This window comes from Gymnoscopelus microlampas, assembly GCF_963454915.1.
Source record: "Gymnoscopelus microlampas genome assembly, chromosome: 13".
Taxonomy (NCBI): Eukaryota; Metazoa; Chordata; class Actinopteri; order Myctophiformes; family Myctophidae; genus Gymnoscopelus; species Gymnoscopelus microlampas.
In genome coordinates this window covers 75,836-95,830 of record NC_139950.1, presented here as the reverse complement: position 1 = coordinate 95,830, position 19,995 = coordinate 75,836, and the positions used below count along the sequence as shown (strand labels likewise).

Below are 19,995 nucleotides of genomic sequence, written 5' to 3'. Positions count from 1 at the left end.
CTTTTGAGAGCCCCCCAGACAGTTTTTAAGTTGCTTGATTCAGTATTTAGATATTTGATAATCATATTATCAGACACGCCCCCTTCCTATACAAACCCATTATAACTTCAAATTCCATTTTTAACATGTTAGATTCATCAAAAACATCCGTCCTTGGTTCTGGTGACTCACCCTGCCCTCCTAATGCGTGAGGGGGCCGTGGTTTTTCGATAACTTTTTTCATTTATTTTATTTTATTTTTTTAATGTATTTAATTTTTTTCATTTTCCAAATAAAATATTAAAAATAAATGAAAAGAGTTATCGAAAAAACACGGCCCCCTCACGTATTAGGAGGGATCCAAGGAGATCCAGAACCAAAGACGGGTGTTTTTGATGAATCTAACATGTTAAAAATGGAGTTTGAGGTTTGTATAGGAAGGGGGCGTGTCTGATAAAATGAATATCAAATATCTAAATACTGAATCAAGCAACTTAAAAACGGTCTGGGGGCTCACAAAAGCCTGAGTAGACGATAAAATGACGAAAAGTTTTTTTGAAAGTGAAATATCCCTTTAATGAGCACTGAAGTCCTGACGTTCTGCTAGTTCGTGGCTTTATTTTTTTATGTTGAAATCCTCATTGGGGAATCTTTGATCGCCTCATATAAGAACTTTGTTAAAAAAATAAACACACCACCCCAGCGATGGTACTCGGGTGCAGTACGTTAGTCCGACAGCGCATTCCTCCGACAGCGCAGTGCTCCGACATTAAACAGTAAACCCGAACCAAACCCGCACCCTAACCCTAACCGCACGCGGATGCCACATAGTCGGAGAAAAGGTCTGTCGGATTAACGCATGCCTCCCATGGTACTCATATGGATACGAAGCATCGACTGAAATGTACACATTTACCGAAAGAGTAACACAATATACGCTAGAAACGAGTCAAACGACCCAAAGACCACATTTGCCATGAATGAGGCTGCTGTAGGGACAGTGATTTCAGACCCGGAAGTAGTAGTTCTTAAGACTTTTAAGGCAGAATTAATTCAATTTTTGCCATAAACAGGCTGTATCAAATATGAATGAATAAACGATGCAGAGCCACCCCCCTGACAGAAACGTACCCTAACCTAACCCTAACCCTAACAGGGTGGTGTGTTTATGTTTGGAACACAGTTCTCATATGATGTGATCTAAGATTCCCCAATGGGGATTTCAACACAAAAAAATAAAGCCACGAACCAGCGAAACAGCGCCCTCTAGTGGCAGTGACGTCAGACTTCGGTGCTCTATGTGCAACATTGTTTTCTCTCTCAACAGTAAACAAACCAACATGCAGTATAAGTGTATACAGGGTATCTGTCTGTACATTTATAAAGAGACAATTTAATGACTTTTAAGACCTTTTTAATACCAAATTGGTAATGTCAAAAATGACGTAAGAAAGAGGCAAACATTATACAAATAGCCGATCTACAAGCAGCTTGTGAGCTTTATCTGTGGAACCGAGTCTAACTAAATCTAACGACTACAATTTCAAGTGCTTGTCAGGGCGGGGGGTCCCCAGCTCAAATATGAATATGTTGGGGGTCCCCAGTTCAAATATGATTATTTTTGGGGGGTCCTCACAGTTCAAATATTAATATTTTGGGGGGTCCCCAGTTCAAATATGATTATTTTGGGGGGTCCCCAGCTCAAATGTGAATATGTTGGGGGTCCCCAGTTCAAATATGATTATTTTGGGGGGTCCCCAGTTCAAATAGGAATATTCTACGGGGTCACGGCCTGAAAAATGGGAACCCTTGCCGTAATCTATAATAGACCAGTAGTCCAAAACCTGAAACAGTTTTAATTACATGTTTATTACATTTTTTAATTACATTACACATTGTAATTGATGACAACAATCTTAAATTACATTCTCTAGAGTTGTGCTTTATAAAAAAATGTGCTTGTGTAAAAGTAGCAATACCACAGTATAAAAATATTCTCTTAATAGTAAAAGTACTGTATTGAGCATTTGACTTAACCGTACAATACACGCAATACAATGAATCCATTGGAACAGCTAAGCAGCTTCTTTTTGACATTTCCTGAAAAGTAATAGTTTTGGACAAACAAGGTTTCCACCTGACAGTGACACTTATCTTCCTATATCAGGGGTCTTCAACGGGGGGTCCTCAAAGTTACTACAGGGGGGGCTGCAAAATCTTTGTGTGATAGAAACATTATGTCTTTTTTACCACTTGAACCCCAGCATCCTTCATATTCTAGAGAACATTCGCAAAAATAGCAGATCTACAAGCTCACAGTGCGTTAAATCTGCTATTTTCGAGGTTTGGTGTAGAAAGGGAAAAAAGAGCAGACCAAATAAAGAGCCAAAGGTTAAAGTTTACAAGTATTGAGGGTTTAAGTGGTTAAATGTCTGAAAATACACATTAACATGAATCCAACATATTAATAGAAAAAGATAATGTGTAAACAAACAAACAAAAACAAATACATTTACACACTGATGACAGTGTCAGTCAAACAAGTCTATGAAGCTATCTATGAAATCTATGAAAAAGTTTAATACGTGACACAATTCTATACAATATGTAGTGAGGGTCCCTGCTTCATCTCTCTCTCAGCTAAGGGGTCTCTGCTTCATCTCTCTCTCAGCTAAGGGGTCCCTGCTTCATCTCTCTCTCAGCTAAGGGGTCCCTGCTTCATCTCTCTCTCAGCTAAGAAGTCCATGCTTCATCTCTCTCAGCTAAGGGGTCCTTTGGTCTGAAAAACCTTGAAAGACCCCTGATCTACATCATAACAGCGGCCTGCGGCCACGTGACGTTAGGGATCGCCAAGGGCAACCGTCTGTCACACGAGGGTAGTGTCTTCTCTTGACCAATCACATCCCATCCCTCCTCCACAGGCCCCTCCTCCTCCCCCTCGCTCCGTACGCAATCCGAGACAAAGTATACGCCCACAGACCCGTCCCGGAAGCCAACAAACACACACGGCCGCCGTGCACGCGCACACACACAAAGCACCAGGAGGGTGGAGGGGTTCTTACACAGACGCACCCTCCCCACCCTCTTCCCGTCCGCCAGTCGCACCGCCGTGAGGACGGGAGCAGCGTGCAGCGAACACACGCAGCCGCCGCCATCCGAAGGGGTCGAGACGTAGACGGCGTAACGTCCCGTATCGTCCAGGCGGGCGAGGGATATGGGACCGTCGGCCCTGACCGAACACAGCCTGCCACGGGATAGGTCCAGCAGGGAGATGACATTATCACCAGTTGACGACAACAGCAGCGTGAAGCTTCCGTCGGAGGACGCCTGGAAGACGTCGGGCGGTCTGGGGAACGACGACACGGCGGGCAGCCGGAACTGAACGCACACCGTCTCCTCGGCCACCTTCCAGGTGTAGAGGCCGCCAGAGGCTGTCAGCACCAACACGAAGTCCGGGTGCTCCGCCAGGGTGCTGAACGCCACGACCACCGAGCGCTCCGAGCTAGTTTCCGCCGTGCGATCCGAGCTAGCTTCCGCCGCGCACGAGAAACGCTTGCTGACGGAGCCCGACCATAGGCCGACCGCCAGGAGGTCACTCCCTTGTAGACCAATCAGGTACGTGCTCTCAGGTGACACCTGGGCGTCAACCAACTGTGGGTGGATGTGACAGACCACGCCCCCGTTTAGCAGCTTCCAGACACAAGACAGACCTGCCTCGCACCTGGACACACTCGTCTCACACCCGGACACACCTGTCTCACCACACAGACTCACCCCAAACAGGCTGTTCGGGGTGATCAGGACATCGGAGGCTCGGCTGCCAGCGATACGGAACAAGTTGCTTCCCGTCTCTAGATGCCAAATGTAGATATCTCGCCCTCCCAGCGTTACCAGTCGGCGGCCGTCGGGAGAGAGGCGGAGCTTCGCCACCGGCCCGTCGTGCAGGAAGTGAGCGTGCGGCGCCGTTGCCCGCCAGCGCCACGCCCACACCGCGTCCGAGCCGTCCGTCACGTAGAACCTCCCGCCCGTCTTCCTCTCCACGGCCATCTCCCGCACCGCCGACGCCATTTTGGGGGCGGCGCCCGCCGCCTCGATGAGCTCAGAGTCCCACATGGCGAGGCGACGGCGACCGCCGCCCCCATCCCGACTGACGGACACGACGTGATAGTCCGTTTTGAGGAGAGCGAGAGGCGGCCGCACATCGGAGGAACCCGTGTCCAGGGAGAGAACGCACCGTCCGGAGCCGATGCTCCACACCAGGACCAGCGGGCAGGAGCTCAGCGAGGCCAGGAAGTGGAGGCCGTCCCGGGCCAGGAGCGCCTGGGAGAAAGCTCTCCCTCCTGGAGCCGAGAAGCTCTCCCACAGCTCCCACTCGCTGGCGTCCCACAGAACCACCCGGTGGTCTTCACAGACCAACAGAGTGCTTGTTTCCTCTGAGAAGTCCACCTTGAGGACCATGCTGCTTCTCCTTCTGGTTCCACTTCTCTCACTCAAACATTCTGTCACCAGACCGGTTGATTGTGTTAAACATTCTGTCACCAGACCAGGTGACTGTGTTAAACATTCTGTCACAAGACCAGGTGATTGTGTTAAACATTCTGTCACCAGACCGGGCGACTGTGTTAAACATTCTGTCACCAGACCGGGCGACCGTGTCGCCACGTTCCACACGGTTATGTTCCCTGTGACGTCGACGCACACCATAAGTCCTCTCTCTTCTTCTTCTTCACGGAGGAAGACCGAGGTGATCGCCGTGCGGTTTGGGTTTGAACAGCTGCCGACCAGAGTCCTGCTGTCGGTGTCGAATACGGACACCGTTCCGTTCTCCTGCCCGCAGTACGCCCAGCGGCCATCGGAGGAGCAAGCCACGCTGGTCACCGAGCTCTGACAGCGGACGTGTGTTAGCGGCTCGTCGAGGCCGTCGCACATGCTCACGGCGCTCCGGTCGCTCCACCAAACGCATAATTTATCTCTGCGCACCACAAACCCCTCGACCGTGTTCAACGTGCGTCCGTCTGACTCTGACTCTGACGCCTCTGTTGTCAGAGAGTCTTTAACTTCCTGAAACGTCTGAAGGCCTCCTGTCACGTCCCACAAGAACAGCTTACCGCCATCGGCCGACAGCAAGACGAATCGCCCGCTGCTCTTTACACTTGTAAGCGTCAGTTTGTTCTCCTGACGTCTCAGACACAGCTCCTCCACCTCGCCACACGGGCCGTTCCACAGCCACGCAGAACCGTCCCTCCTAACGCCCACCACACTCCCACATTCTGTAGAACCACCACTCCTAACGCCTACCACACTCCCACATTCTGTAGAACCACCACTCCTAACCCCTACCACACTCCCACATTCTGTAGAACCACCACTCCTAACGCCCACCACACTCCCACATTCTGTACCAACCACTGCTTTGACTAAACCTTCCCCACATTGTGTACCAGCCTCTGCTCTGACTAAACCTTCCCCACATTGTGTACCAGCCTCTGCTCTGACTAAACCTTCCCCACATTGTGTACCAGCCTCTGCTCTGACTAAACCTTCCCCACATTGTGTACCAGCCTCTGCTCTGAGTAAACCTTCCCTCCTGGCTCCATGGTGGACTAACCGCTGGACGGAGGGGACGGTGGAAGGAGCAGGACACAGCGCTACACCCATCCTCCCCTCGCCTCTCCTCCTCCTCCTGCTTTGCACCACCTGTGTGACGTAGGCGTCTAGTGCAGGGCAGACAGACAGGTGAGGGCAGACAGACAGGTAGGGCAGCAGTCTGCTCTCCATCACCACGCTGAGCTCCAGAGGGTTTCTCTGCAGGAGGCAGGCGGAGGTCCTCAGGACGCCCGCCAGCAGCGCTTTCTCTCTGGGTACAGAGCGTCTGGGAAACCCTTCCTCCCATTCCTCCCCTCCTCCCTCCTCCAGCATGGCGAGCAGATCGTTGAACAGCCCCGCCCGGAGCATGGCCTCGTGGAACTCCAGTGACAGCATCAGGCCACTCAGTAGCTCCTCCCACCTGCAGAGAGAGAGAGATCAACCAGGTGCTCAATGGAGATGCAAACGTTGAGTTAAAAACGTAGATTTGGTGCTTCTAGGATCAACGAGATCCAAAACCTGAAAAAGAGGAAATAAGATCTGATCACTCAAACAATAACGGAGGAGAGGGCGTAAAATATTATGTACTTTAATTATGTCTAAGACATTTTAAAAGCCATGTCTTGACCAGAACTGGTCTTCATCAGGGCAATTATGATGAAACCCAGTTCTGGTCGAGACATGTTGGCTTTATTAATTTTGTAGACATGATTAAAGTACTTTATTTCACACCCTCTCCTCCGTTATTGTTTGAGAGCTCGGATCTTTCCACTTTTTCAAGCTCCTCCCACCTGTTGCTCTCTCGCAGGTGATAGGGCAATTCCAGGAATATCCTCATGTCGACGGGAGAGGATGTCGATGATGGATCTACGGAGGTGAAGAAGAACGGCCGCCGCCTCTCGTCAGCGTCCGTGGGCGTGGCCTGGCCCGCCCACTGGGGGGCAGCAGCGAGCGGCGGTGGCTTCCATCGGCTACTGAAGTAGTAGGCCATGTTGGAGTGGATGTGCCTCCTGGCCTCGGGGACGGACAGGTACCTCCTCCTCAACACCAGGATGAAGTGTGAGTTCACCCAAAAGAACACTCTCACCCCCAACACTGTCCTCCTGAGGAGAAACACCTCCTGAAGGTCCTGGAGGAGAAGCTCCACGGCCACCTCTGGCACCCCGCTCCCACAGGGAGGGAACTATAATAGAAACATTTATAGAGTACATTTTTATTAAAAAAAAAAGATAACTAACTTAAAGGGATAACTGAAATCATAGAGAAAATGTCCAATATTTCAAACATGCATAATTTTGCTGTCCAGTTTTAAGCCCTGTTGTCAAGAATTGTCTACAAGCTTTTTGGATCAAACTATGATAAAAAAAATTCAAACTAGAAAAAGTGCTCCTCGGAGCACAGGTCTCCACCAGGTCAGGTAGGTTATTGTGGGGCAGCAATGTTCGGAATTCGCCAATCAGGATGGAATATGAAAAATCGGACAGAACCATCTTGACCACTTGGCTATAGAGATAATGGGTACCGATTTGCATGATGTTTGGACAAAATTTGTAGGAGTAATATAAAAAAGAAAAGTGTTGCAAAAATTGGCCTCCTGGTGGCGCTATAATAGGGTGGCATTTGTTCTTCAACGTAGTGCGAATGTGCGTGCAAAGTGTCACTGCAAGCGGACGCTGTGTTCATGATTTGTGGCATTTTGTTCAAAACGGGCCACTCCTGCTTTAGATGTCAATGTTAGCCAATCAGGATGGAATATGAAAAATTAAAAAATCCATCTTGATCACATGACTATAGAGATCATGTGTACCGATTTGGGTGAAATTTGGATACATTATGAAGGCTTAATATCAAAAAAAATGTTTTACATAAGTCGGCCTCCTGGTGGCGCTATGAAAAGCAAATGTGAAAAATGCAGGGCAGGTGTTTTTCCTTGGCCTCTAGGGAGTGTGTGTGCAAAGTTTCACGCAGATCGGTGCAGTTATAGTTAAAAATGCAAATCAGCCTATTAGAGCACCACCATGAGGCTGATTTGAAAATGTTCAAGTGGCCTAGTGGGAATGTGCGTGTCTTCATCACCCCCACGGACGGACGGACGGACAGACAGACAGGGGGTAAAACATACTCTCGCCATGCCTTTCGGCCTGGTGGAGACAAAACCTTGGACAGCAGTTCCTGATCCATGGTGGCTCCAGAGGGAGGGGTGTCACCCTGGGGGTCCCTGGCTCCAGAGGAAGGGGTGTCACCCTGGGGGTCCCTGGTTCCAGAGGAAGGGCTATCACCCTGGGGGTCCCTGGCCCCAGAGGAAGGGGTGTCACCCTGGGGGTCCCTGGCTCCAGAGGGAGGGGTGTCACCGTGGGGGTCCCTGGGGGGTCCAGAGGGAGGAGGGGTGTAGCACAGCAGGTCAGTGAGCTCAGCCTCAGTAAGGCCAGTCCTGCTCAGTGAGATGTAGGAGACACAGAGAGACACCAGACTGGATCCATGTCTCTGTTCCAGATGATCCAACAGACCTGAGATGGAGTCATGAACTCCTTCTGGAAGATATGATGGAGTCACCTCTACTGCTGATGGTGGAGAGAGAGAGAGAGAGAGAGAGAGAGAGAGAGAGAGAGAGAGAGAATATGATAGATGGATTCTTTATTTAGTACTAGTGAGCAATGGTCACCGAGTTATGGCCATTTTAAATGTTTTAAATAAGCACAGCAATGTAGTCTTTTTTTGTGTGACTATTGTCCTCTGAATGTGTCTCTTTATTGTAAAATAAATAAAATAAAATAAGTGGTACCAGAGCTCCAGAGTTTGACGTGTGCGTGCAGGAGGCGCGCGTACAGCGGAACAGGAAATGACATCACAGCCTGGTTGATGAGCGCCTGCTGTCCGGACGACACCGTCCGTCCTGAGCGCAGCAACATGGCCGCCAACATCCTCACTTCCTGTTTCCTGTCCAAACAACCCATCTCCATGGAGACCAGACCTCTGCTCTCCTCACATCCTGAAAACCCAACAAACAAACACACTCTGAAACGTATGAGGTGGGGGTCCACCGCTAAATATATATACATGTGGGGGTCCTTAACATGAAAAGCTTTGAGAAACACTGTGCTGTCTACCTTTATGTGTAATATACTGCCACCTTGAGGCCTTGTATGTATATTATGTGTGGTATGTACCTTAGCCAAATTAGTAATCCTCTACACCTGGTCAGGCTCACCAGGTGAGTTAATTAGGGGATTAGTCAGTTTCTGAATCAGTTCAGTGCAAACCAGCACACCATCAAGAGCACACTGCATGTTGAGTGAATCCTTTATATCAGGCCTTGGACAAGATAAGTCTGTAAGTTTGTGTTTGTTATAGATATGGCTCGGCTCTTAAAGCCTGTTTTTATGTTGCTAAGCTGTCCTATCATGTTTGTGTAAATTAAATCTTTGAATGTAACTAGTCCAGCTACTACAACATGTGATGCATAAGAGTATGTTTTTGAATTATGACACAAATGTTTGTGTTTTCTATTTTCTATATTTTCAGTTTTACAGTGACCCTCAGTAAAGAACCTAAACGATGCCAGTGTCTAAGGAGCTTTTTTGGGACCACTTTGTAAGCTCTCTGCCAAACCATACAGACTGTATATGTGACAGGGGGGAAACGGAGTATTATTATTATTTTTCGTTATTTATTTATTGTGTAATTTTTCATCTCTTAACCCTTTTTAAGCCTACATTTATGATGATCCGAAATGTATTGTGTGCTTTTATTGTTGGACAATGTTTCCCCCCGGTCCCCAAGCCACTTAAACAGCAATGAGTGACAATGACAGCGAACAGCTGAGACGCTGACAGAGACTCGGGCGTGGTTTCCACTGCCCAATCCCTTAGTAGGCGACGTCACCAGCGGCCAATCGAGAGAGAGGAGGGCGCGGTGAGCGGAGCATGAACGAGAGCCGCGCTCATTCAAAAGTAGACAGCACAGAGGAAGGTCGTGTGTGAGAGCTGGTGAGGAAGCCGAGTGTGAACCGAGAAAAAGACCAGTGCATTGGAGCAGTAAGAGGGACCAAGGGCGAGTACTCACACCACCGAGACAGTGTGAGACGCTGTGTGGACGAGGAACCCTGCGAGAGACCAGAACATGCAGAGGAGGAGATGAGCCTGGAAAAGCAGCGAATTCAACAGTGACCAAGTGATCGAACGGAGCGGGACCTGGAGCGAGCCAAGGACGACGGGGTGGCTACAGTGTTGCACGCGCAACCAACGCAGCGGCAGGTTAATACCTGCCGTCGTTGTAAGTACCATCATATGCAACACTAGCTGTGTAAACCCACTGAGTTAGACCTCGCAGTATATTATCTGGGAACAGATGAACTGGCCCCTGCTCTTGTGATTACAGATTGAAGACGATGATGTGGAACTAGAAGATTACAGAAGATTACCTGCTTGGTCCCTCCCCACCGAAAACCCCCCATTTGCACTCAGTATATGGTCTTTATTTATTATAGCACTTTAACAGCATTTGGCACTTTACTTACAATTAAGTTAAAGTTTGGTTAAAGTTAAGTAAAGTTTGTCCGACGAAAAGAGAGCTGAGCCAGAAGGCAAAGCTCTCGGTCTACCGAGCAATCTTCGTTCCTACTCTCATGGTCATGAAGTGTGGGTCATGACCGAAAGAATAAGGTTGCGGGTACAAGCGGCCAAAATGAGTTTTCTCAGACAGGTGGCTGGCATCTCCCTTAGAGATAGTATATAATGTATTGCGACCAGAGAAGGTGAAATATTTGCTGGGCCATTAATAGGAATAGCAGGCTGAACGAGAACCCGGAAGTGAGCTTCAATTCCCACGAAGAGGGTTTTCCCCTTGGTTGCGCTGCATAGCGTTGTGAGCTTTGAAGATCGGTTATTTTCAGCTAAAGCTTTCCCCACAATACTGATGCTGGGGTTTAAGTGGTTAAAAGCTCACCTTCTGACTTGCCAGGAGACGTGCTGCTGCTGCTGTTGCATTGTGGGTAGTGTAGTTGGATGGCGTGTAGAAGACGTGTCCGTCTGGAGCTGACGGCCAGGATGAGTCTGACGTGGGGGGGGATAGGCGAGGGGAGGCAGGAAACCATGTGGAGCCCAGAGTCTGTGAGCTGATCCATTCCATCTAGGATCAACACTATGGGCTGATGAAAAACAACCACATAATGAACAATAAACAAAACATTCAAGTTAAAGGTAGGGTCAGTGATATGTTTTGGTTCAAACAAAAAAGTGTTTTGTTAAAACGTTAAAGCATTATATTGTGATAGTAATCATTGCTATAAAGTGTTTGTTCAGTAACAATGATTACTATCATAATATAGAGCTATTTAACACTGTTACTGAACAAACATTCTATTTTAATGATTACTATCACAATATAGAGCCATTTAACACTTAATTTAACAAATATATCACATACTTTACTTTAACTGATATAAAAACAAAAAAAAAGACAAAACTACACTAACCCTTGTGGAAGAGGGGAGGAGCCTGAGGAGGAGGAGCAGATGTTCTGTGAGATCAGACACTCTGAGGTCGGGGTTCAGATAGTCGGGGTCAGAGGTTGTAAGGTCAGGGGTCAACGGTGGTGTGTAAGCCTGAGCGATGTGGTAACACAGACTGGACAGCAGGTGTCTGGGCGACGGGTTGATTGACATGTTGAGAAAATACGGAAAGACCATCGGATATGTGTCACCACCAAGCCACGCCCTGACCTGAGAGAGAGAGAGAGAGAGAGAGAGAGAGAGAGAGACAGACAGACAGACAGAGACGGTATTAAAAAATGCGAGGCATATCTGGATGATATGGTGGCATACTCGTCCACATGGGCGGAACATATCCAGACCACCTATGAAATTTTCGGTGAGCTGCGTGAGGCTAATTTGACAGTTAACACATGGGGTGCCAAAACCGTACCGGTGTGGTTTTGCAAATACACCCGTGGAGTGCCAACTTTCCTAAAAAACGTATAAATATGTGAGTTTTGTGTTTTTGTTTTTTTTCGTTTATATCCACATGGGAGGGGCTGGAGCAGCTCTGAGAGTACCCATTGTGATCCTGAGAAGGATAGGCCAAATGGATCACTGGAAACAAAAACATGGCTCCCATCCGCTTCCTGTCTATTTCCTTCTTTAAAACGCCTATATCTCCGAATCTGTTTCCGGTGGAGAAAACCGGTCATGCGCGATGCGCGATCCGTCCCCGTTGTAACTCGCGAGTGAAATGTTATTGTTGCAGGATGTAGCTAGGGTCCTCGTGCTACATGAATGGATGTTTTTTTTACGTGGATTTGCTCGTCGTGGAGTCTAGAGCTTTAAACAGCAAAGCGCAGTCAATGGGGAGAATGCTGGCACCCAACGTAAGTTATGAAAAAATGCTGGCACCCAATGTGTTAATTTGACAAAATATGAATTTGGGAAGGCTATCGTTACCTATTTGGGTAAGGAGGTGGGTCAGGGACATGTGCGCACAATTGCGTCAAAGGTGCAGGTGATTCTGGACTTTCCAGTACCCCAGAGTAAATGCGATCTTCACCGTTATATAGGAATGGCCGGCTATTATCGCGGGTTCTCCAGGAATTTGCCGAGGTAGTAGCGCCGTTCACAAGTCTGGTTAGTTCTAAAACTCTGTTTAGTTGGTCCCCTTGTTGTCAGGTGGCATTTGAGTGTGCTGAAGCTCTTCTGTGCGCGAACGGCCTTTTTGCATGTAGTTTAAGCGCAAGGGGTCGGGGGGCGGGTGGGGAGAGAGCCTGGCGACGCGAGCTATGTTAGTGCACTGACTGGCAGTTGGGGCAAACGCAGTCCCCACAACATCATTTACGATTCTGTGCCTATCGGTACATAACTCGGACGGCGCTAGTCGACTAGCAGACCATCGGCCGGTCGTCATGGGCACTCGCGCCTGGAGGCGCTTGGGCGCGACTCCTCTGCCTCAAGGTCTGCTGAGTCGGCGCGCCTCCGTCATGGTCCAAAACTATACTTTATCGGCGAAAAAAAAGAGTCCACGGTTGTTTGAAAAAGTATTGTCCCAAGCGGGAGTCTAACCCAGACTCCTAGTGATAACGGTTTTAGAGTCTAGTGATTAGCGAGGTGCGCCACCGAGGCCGGTGCTAAGATTGGGTATTTGGGCTGTATTAGAATGTGACGTCCTATCTCTTCTAATGTAGAGGAAAGAAGTCCCCGCCCGCGCGCCCGCCCAATAGGGGAAGCCTCGCCCCTTCGGGGCGAGGCTTCCAAATTACATGCAAAAAGGCTGTTCGCCTTCTGTGCAGCGTGCCTGTCCTTGCAGCCCCGGATTTCTCGCAAACTTGAGGTTGATGCGAGTGCCCGGGGGGCAGGGGCAGTGCCCGGGGGGCAGGGGCAGTGCTGGTGCAAGAAGGATGGTATTGATCATCCAGTTTGTTAAATTTGAAAAACGTTACTCTGTATACCTAATGTTATGACTTGTTTTATGTTAATAGCTTCCCCCCAATATCCCTTAAGGGCCGTGGATGAAATGAAACTGAGTTAGGTTGGTAAATCTTTTAGCGCCCGTGAGCCGGGTGGTCTGACTCCTTTCTCACTACGCTAGCTGAGGAGTGTTCCATTAAGAACCAGTGGTGGAATGTACTCAAGTACTGTAGGCCTACTTAAGTACAATTGTGAGGTATTTGTACTTTACTTGAGTATTTCAAATTACTAATACTTCTACTCCACTACATCTCAGAGGCAAATAGCAGATCTACAAGCTCACAATGCATCGTGATGTAACACATTGTGAGCTTGTAGATATGCTATTTTCAAAAAATTGTTATACATTTGAAAACTTGAAATCAGAGTACTTTTACTTTTGGTACCCACGAGAGAGCAAAAGAGAGAGAAAAAACATCATGAGAGTAAATTGACGTGTGATCAGTTAAACGTGTGTTCTCTCCTCTCTAAGTTTGATCAGTCAGTAAATAAAAAACAGTAACGTTGAAATCTCTCTCTCTCTCGGCTGTCTGTGTTGATAACAGAGATACAGTGTATCTGTCTGTGTTGTTAACAGAGCTGTGTATATAACGCTTGACTGCCATTGACTTCCATAGACGTCATTTGGTGTTTTCAGTGATTACGATAGAGGGCGCTCTTCCGCAACCTGTGACTGATCCTGGGACTCCCGAAGAAGAATACACCTGGACATCACGTGTTCTAAACAAATTACAGCCCGTCCAGTCTAACGTTATGAGATTTATAAAAAACATTTATCTCTGATTTATTTTCGCAGATTGTGTTTTTTTGTGAAAACAAGCCATATTCAACTGTCGACAACTAATAGTCTAGGACCTGGCTAAGATATGTATGCACTTAATTTAGGAGAGAATATCTCAACTGTTCTAGGCTAATATGACCCCAGGGAACAATTTAGGAACGTTGACTAATTCTCTATCCGGGACGAAATACCTGAAAATGACCACGCCCTTTTTAAAATGACCATAACTGGTGCACTGCTTCCAACATGGGTCTATCTGCTAAACTGTTGGAGCTGCAGATTTACTGAGATATTAAGTGTTCAGAATACTGGTTTAGGGAAACATAGTAAAGTGTAACATTTCTAAATTGATATTTTATGACAGCTAAAATAAACCACAAAAAACATACAGTCCAGGGCCATATGGGATATTTTTGCACGAATCAATCTAAAAGCACCACATTTGTCCCAGACGTAACCCAGGGCATGCTCTAATGATTTAGCAAGGGTGCCCGAGCCAGCGACCTTCAGGGTCATCATAGTGGCCAAATCCAATATGGCCGCCACCTGACAAAGTTTTTGGCTATAACGTTTGAACCAAGCGTTTTTTTGACAATTAGAAACATGTTTGAATGCTTATCTTTATGATTTAATATATCTAGAGGACACTAATTTGATTATCACAAATATGGCCACTATGTTATGAAACAACCAATGCATCTTACAATGTAATTTTGTTGAAACAATAGAATGATTTAACAGTAGAACTCATTCCTAATGATACAGCTACAGCTAATACAGTATGTTCAACAATGCTCAGCATAAAATGTAATACTATATAGTATTACTATTCTATATACCATTGACTAGTATGATATCATACTAGTCAAAGGTGTATAGAATTGTTTACAATCTTACAATCAAGTTCTCCCACACAACTATCCTTCTCCGTTCTCTGCACTGGCTCCCCGTAGCAGCTCGCATTCAGTTTAAAACCCTGGTGCTAGCCTATAGACGGGTTTCATGTTTGTAAACATTGAGAGGATATGACCGCGCAGAGGAGGGGGTAAGCCTATGGGTGCGTTTGGAAATTACGCACCGGAGCACACTCGCCTATTAGTTTGTATTGGCCAGTGCGCTCACTGCCGCTCAGGGCTGTATTTTCGAACGCGCCTTTCCCCCAGGCATGCGCAGATTGCGCATTCTGCTCTGTGATGACGTCGCTCGGAAACCCGTCTATAGAGCAGTGAAAGGAACAGCTCCTTCTTACCTCCGGGTTTTGGTCAATGCCCACACCCCTGCCCGACCACTCCGGTCTGCCACCTCGGGGCGACTGACTCCCTCGCCACTCAACGGTCCTTCTGGTCGATCGACACGGTCACGACTTTTTTCTGTTCTGGCCCCACAGTGGTGGAATGAACTTCCCACTGATGTCAGGAGAGCAGAGTCACTGCCCATCTTTCGCCGCAGGCTGAAAACCCACCTCTTCAGGAAACACTATCCTTCCTCTTTGCCTGGCCTACTTGTTGTTAACTAGTTGTACGAACTCTTGTTTTATTCTTGTATTGTTTTATTGGATCTTGTTTAGTCGATACACTTATTTGTTTTAGCTCGTGCTCATTTGATTTTGCCATTTTTGTCTCATCTGTTTAAGAAAGTACGTAGCTGATATATTGCACTTTTACCTTAGCGCTAGGTATACTCTTGGTTGCTTGTTTTTGCAGGAAATGTACTTAAAACTTCTGGTGATTAGTAGTTTTCGTTCCCTACCTATGTTGAATACACTTATTGTAAGTCGCTTTGGATAAAAGCGTCTGCTAAATGACTGTAATGTAATGTAATGTACAATATGTTTATATCACATGATGGTGTTACAACAGCAACAGCTTTACTGGCACCTGCAAGATAGGTCCAGTAAGGTTCACAAGTCTTAGTCATGGAGTCCCATACCAGCCCAACCTATTTGAATCTGGGATATTTTGTTGGACGGAGGTTGTCTGATTCCAATAGAAGCTGGTCTGCAGCAGTGTTTACATGCTGAATCAGTGCAGCTTGGTGGGAGGAATGATCTTGAGGGACTGAGAAAAGCCACTGTCAAGATTCATCTACTCTGCTGTGGCCACCACGGCTCTTGCTGTATATGATGATGACCATACACACTGTCCAATCTTTGGACATGGCCATTGGAGTTGATCTTTTCAGGCTCCAAGGGGATGGTGACCAGGGTTTCTTTGAGATACCTGCACTCCTTTTCCCATAGTCAGGAAAGGGTGATGTTGGTCAAATGGTATCAGGTCCCTTGAGAACCTTCCTCCCACCCAAGCTGCACTGATTCAGCATATCAGAACCTGGGAACCTTACTGGATCCATCTTGCAGATGCCAGTAAAGCTTGTGTGTGTGTGTGTGTGTGTGTGTGTGTGTGTGTGTGTGTGTGTGTGTGTGTGTGTGTGTGTGTGTGTCGGGTGCAGTTATTGCAGTGCTGTTCTGTCAGGGTCATCATAGTGGCCAAATCCAATATGGCCGCCACCTGACAAAGTTTTTGGCTATAACGTTTGAACCAAGCGTTTTTTTGACAATTAGAAACATGTTTGAATGCTTATCTTTATGATTTAATATATCTAGAGGACACTAATTTGATTATCACAAATATGGCCACTATGTTATGAAACAACCAATGCATCTTACAATGTAATTTTGTTGAAACAATAGAATGATTTAACAGTAGAACTCATTCCTAATGATACAGCTACAGCTAATACAGTATGTTCAACAATGCTCAGCATAAAATATAATACTATATAGTATTACTATTCTATACACCATTGACTAGTATGATATCATACTAGTCAAAGGTGTATAGAATTGTTTACAATATGTTTATATCACATGATGGTGTTACAACAGCAACAGCTTTACTGGCACCTGCAAGATAGGTCCAGTAAGGTTCACAAGTCTTAGTCATGGAGTCCCATACCAGCCCAACCTATTTGAATCTGGGATATTTTGTTGGACGGAGGTTGTCTGATTCCAATAGAAGCTGGTCTGCAGCAGTGTTTACATGCTGAATCAGTGCAGCTTGGGTGGGAGGAAGGATCTTGAGGGACTGAGAAAAGCCACTGTCAAGATTCATCTACTCTGCTGTGGCCACCACGGCTCTTGCTGTATATGATGATGACCATACACACTGTCCAATCTTTGGACATGGCCATTGGAGTTGATCTTTTCAGGCTCCAAGGGGATGGTGACCAGGGTTTCTTTGAGATACCTGCACTCCTTTTCCCATAGTCAGGAAAGGGTGATGTTGGTCAAATGGTATCAGGTCCCTTGAGAACCTTCCTCCCACCCAAGCTGCACTGATTCAGCATATCAGAACCTGGGAACCTTACTGGATCCATCTTGCAGATGCCAGTAAAGCTTGTGTGTGTGTGTGTGTGTGTGTGTGTGTGTGTGTGTGTGTGTGTGTGTGTGTGTGTGTGTGTGTGTGTGTGTGTGTGTGTGTGTGTGTGTGTGTGTCGGGTGCAGTTATTGCAGTGCTGTTCTGTCAGGGTCATCATAGTGGCCAAATCCAATATGGCCGCCACCTGACAAAGTTTTTGGCTATAACGTTTGAACCAAGCGTTTTTTTGACAATTAGAAACATGTTTGAATGCTTATCTTTATGATTTAATATATCTAGAGGACACTAATTTGATTATCACAAATATGGCCACTATGTTATGAAACAACCAATGCATCTTACAATGTAATTTTGTTGAAACAATAGAATGATTTAACAGTAGAACTCATTCCTAATGATACAGCTACAGCTAATACAGTATGTTCAACAATGCTCAGCATAAAATATAATACTATATAGTATTACTATTCTATACACCATTGACTAGTATGATATCATACTAGTCAAAGGTGTATAGAATTGTTTACAATATGTTTATATCACATGATGGTGTTACAACAGCAACAGCTTTACTGGCACCTGCAAGATAGGTCCAGTAAGGTTCACAAGTCTTAGTCATGGAGTCCCATACCAGCCCAACCTATTTGAATCTGGGATATTTTGTTGGACGGAGGTTGTCTGATTCCAATAGAAGCTGGTCTGCAGCAGTGTTTACATGCTGAATCAGTGCAGCTTGGGTGGGAGGAAGGATCTTGAGGGACTGAGAAAAGCCACTGTCAAGATTCATCTACTCTGCTGTGGCCACCACGGCTCTTGCTGTATATGATGATGACCATACACACTGTCCAATCTTTGGACATGGCCATTGGAGTTGATCTTTTCAGGCTCCAAGGGGAGGGTGACCAGGGTTTCTTTGAGATACCTGCACTCCTTTTCCCATAGTCAGGAAAGGGTGATGTTGGTCAAATGGTATCAGGTCCCTTGAGAACCTTCCTCCCACCCAAGCTGCACTGATTCAGCATATCAGAACCTGGGAACCTTACTGGATCCATCTTGCAGATGCCAGTAAAGCTTGTGTGTGTGTGTGTGTGTGTGTGTGTGTGTGTGTGTGTGTGTGTGTGTGTGTGTGTGTGTGTGTGTGTGTGTGTGTGTGTGTGTGTGTGTGTGTGTGTGTGTGTGTGTGTGTGTGTGTGTGTGTGTGTGTGTCGGGTGCAGTTATTGCAGTGCTGTTCTGTTGTTGTAATAACACAGAGACAAATTCCTAGCAACCATTTTTTGTTTAGCAATTCACTTTTCTGATTCTAATTTAAATGTATTGTTCAAATTCCATACACCTTTGACTATTAAGATAGTATTACATTTATGCTGAGCATTGATGTGCAAGTCCAGAGTGCTCTAGATGGATTCAATCATAAATATGTGTTTCTAAAAGCATAAAGTAGACACCAAGTTTGCCAAAAATGACAAATATTAAAGTAAAACACATTTTCAAGACAATATTTCTTTGGAATATGCAAAATAGAGGTCCAGCCACACCCAGCCATAAAGATAAGCATTCCAACATGTTTTTAATTGTCAAAAAACATGATTTAGACACCAAGTTTGCATTTATAGCTCATCTGGTTCAAAAGTTTTAGCCAAAACCTTTTTTCTGGTGGTGGCCATTTTGGATTTGGCCATTGGTGTAAAGTAACTAAGTACATGCACTCAAGTACTGTACTTAAGTACAATTTTGAGGTATTTGTACTTTACTTGAGTATTTCCAATTTCCAATACTTTTACTTCTACTCCATTACATCTCAGAGGCAAATATTGTACTTTTACTCCACTACAATTATTCGAAAACTTTATTTACTGGTTACTTCGCAAATTATTACATTATGAAACATACATTAGCCGCTTTAGCCCTATTTTATACCTAGGCTGTTTGAAAATAGCCGATCTACAAGCTCACAACGCGTCGCGATGTGAGCTTGTATTCTGCACATTTTGAGCACCTCAGTAAATCTGTAGAGTTAACGGTTTAGCAGATAGAGCCATGTTGGAAGTAATGCACCGGTTATGGTCATTTTAAAAAGGGCGTGGTCATTTTCAGGTATTTCGTCCCGGATAGAGAATTAGTCAACGTTCCTAAATTGTTCCCTGGGGTCATATTAGCCAAGAACAGTTGAGATATTCTCTCCTAAATTAAGTGCATACATATCTTAGCTAGGTCCTCTACTATAAAGAACAGAAGTTTATTTTCCAGATGATAGAAGATACCCCCCCCCCCCCGACATCTGTCGTTTACATTTTCTTTTTCTGTGAGATTAGTAAAAACACTGGCGGTGGCGGATTAATTAATTAATTACAATTTACAATTTAGGTATTTAGAAGACGCTCTTAATCCAGAGCTTCTGGCAGTCAATGTGTTAACACATCAATGTGTTAACACATTGACTGCCATTGACGTCTATAGAAGTCATTTCAAATCTGTCTGTGTTCTGGGACTTTTGCTACTTAGTCAGGTTCATGAGCTCCGGCACTTAATAATTTACAAACAGAAGCACTGTGTGTACAAAATATAGTGTACATGGTGTGTACATAGTGTGAACACAGTGTGTACATAGTGTGTACATAGTGTGTACATAATATAGTGTACCTGTTGAGCACAGTGTGAGAGTAGCACAGTTTTTCCGCTGCACGGCCCTCCTGTCACCACCAGAGGGCAGTGTGGCTCCTTCTGCTGCACATAGGCTTTGATCTACAGTGGAAGAGAGAGAGGAAGGGAGGAAAAAAAGAAAGAAAGAAAGTTGTATTGATTAGTGCTATTAACTGTT

The 19,995-nt window shown here is 46.0% G+C and overlaps 1 protein-coding gene across 4 annotated transcripts in view; it reads right to left on the bottom strand.

Annotated features, from left to right (window-relative positions):
- Window positions 1-1,937: 1,937 nt before the first annotated feature.
- The window catches only part of LOC311058445 (NACHT and WD repeat domain-containing protein 2-like), a 29,708-nt gene continuing 11,650 nt past the window's right edge, over window positions 1,938-19,995 (bottom strand). For 3 of the 4 annotated variants that reach the window (XM_084075898.1, XM_084075900.1, XM_084075901.1), the window contains exons 8-14: window positions 19,818-19,919; window positions 11,039-11,284; window positions 10,510-10,711; window positions 8,348-8,554; window positions 7,723-8,126; window positions 6,357-6,748; window positions 1,938-5,986 (exon numbers count right to left, since the gene is read on the bottom strand). In XM_084075898.1, coding sequence (XP_083932024.1) covers window positions 2,785-5,986; window positions 6,357-6,748; window positions 7,723-8,126; window positions 8,348-8,554; window positions 10,510-10,711; window positions 11,039-11,284; window positions 19,818-19,919 — 4,755 coding nt within the window. In that variant the 3' untranslated portion in view covers window positions 1,938-2,784. The remainder of the gene's footprint in view (window positions 5,987-6,356; window positions 6,749-7,722; window positions 8,127-8,347; window positions 8,555-10,509; window positions 10,712-11,038; window positions 11,285-19,817; window positions 19,920-19,995) is intronic. The other variant, XM_084075899.1, reaches the window with a different exon arrangement.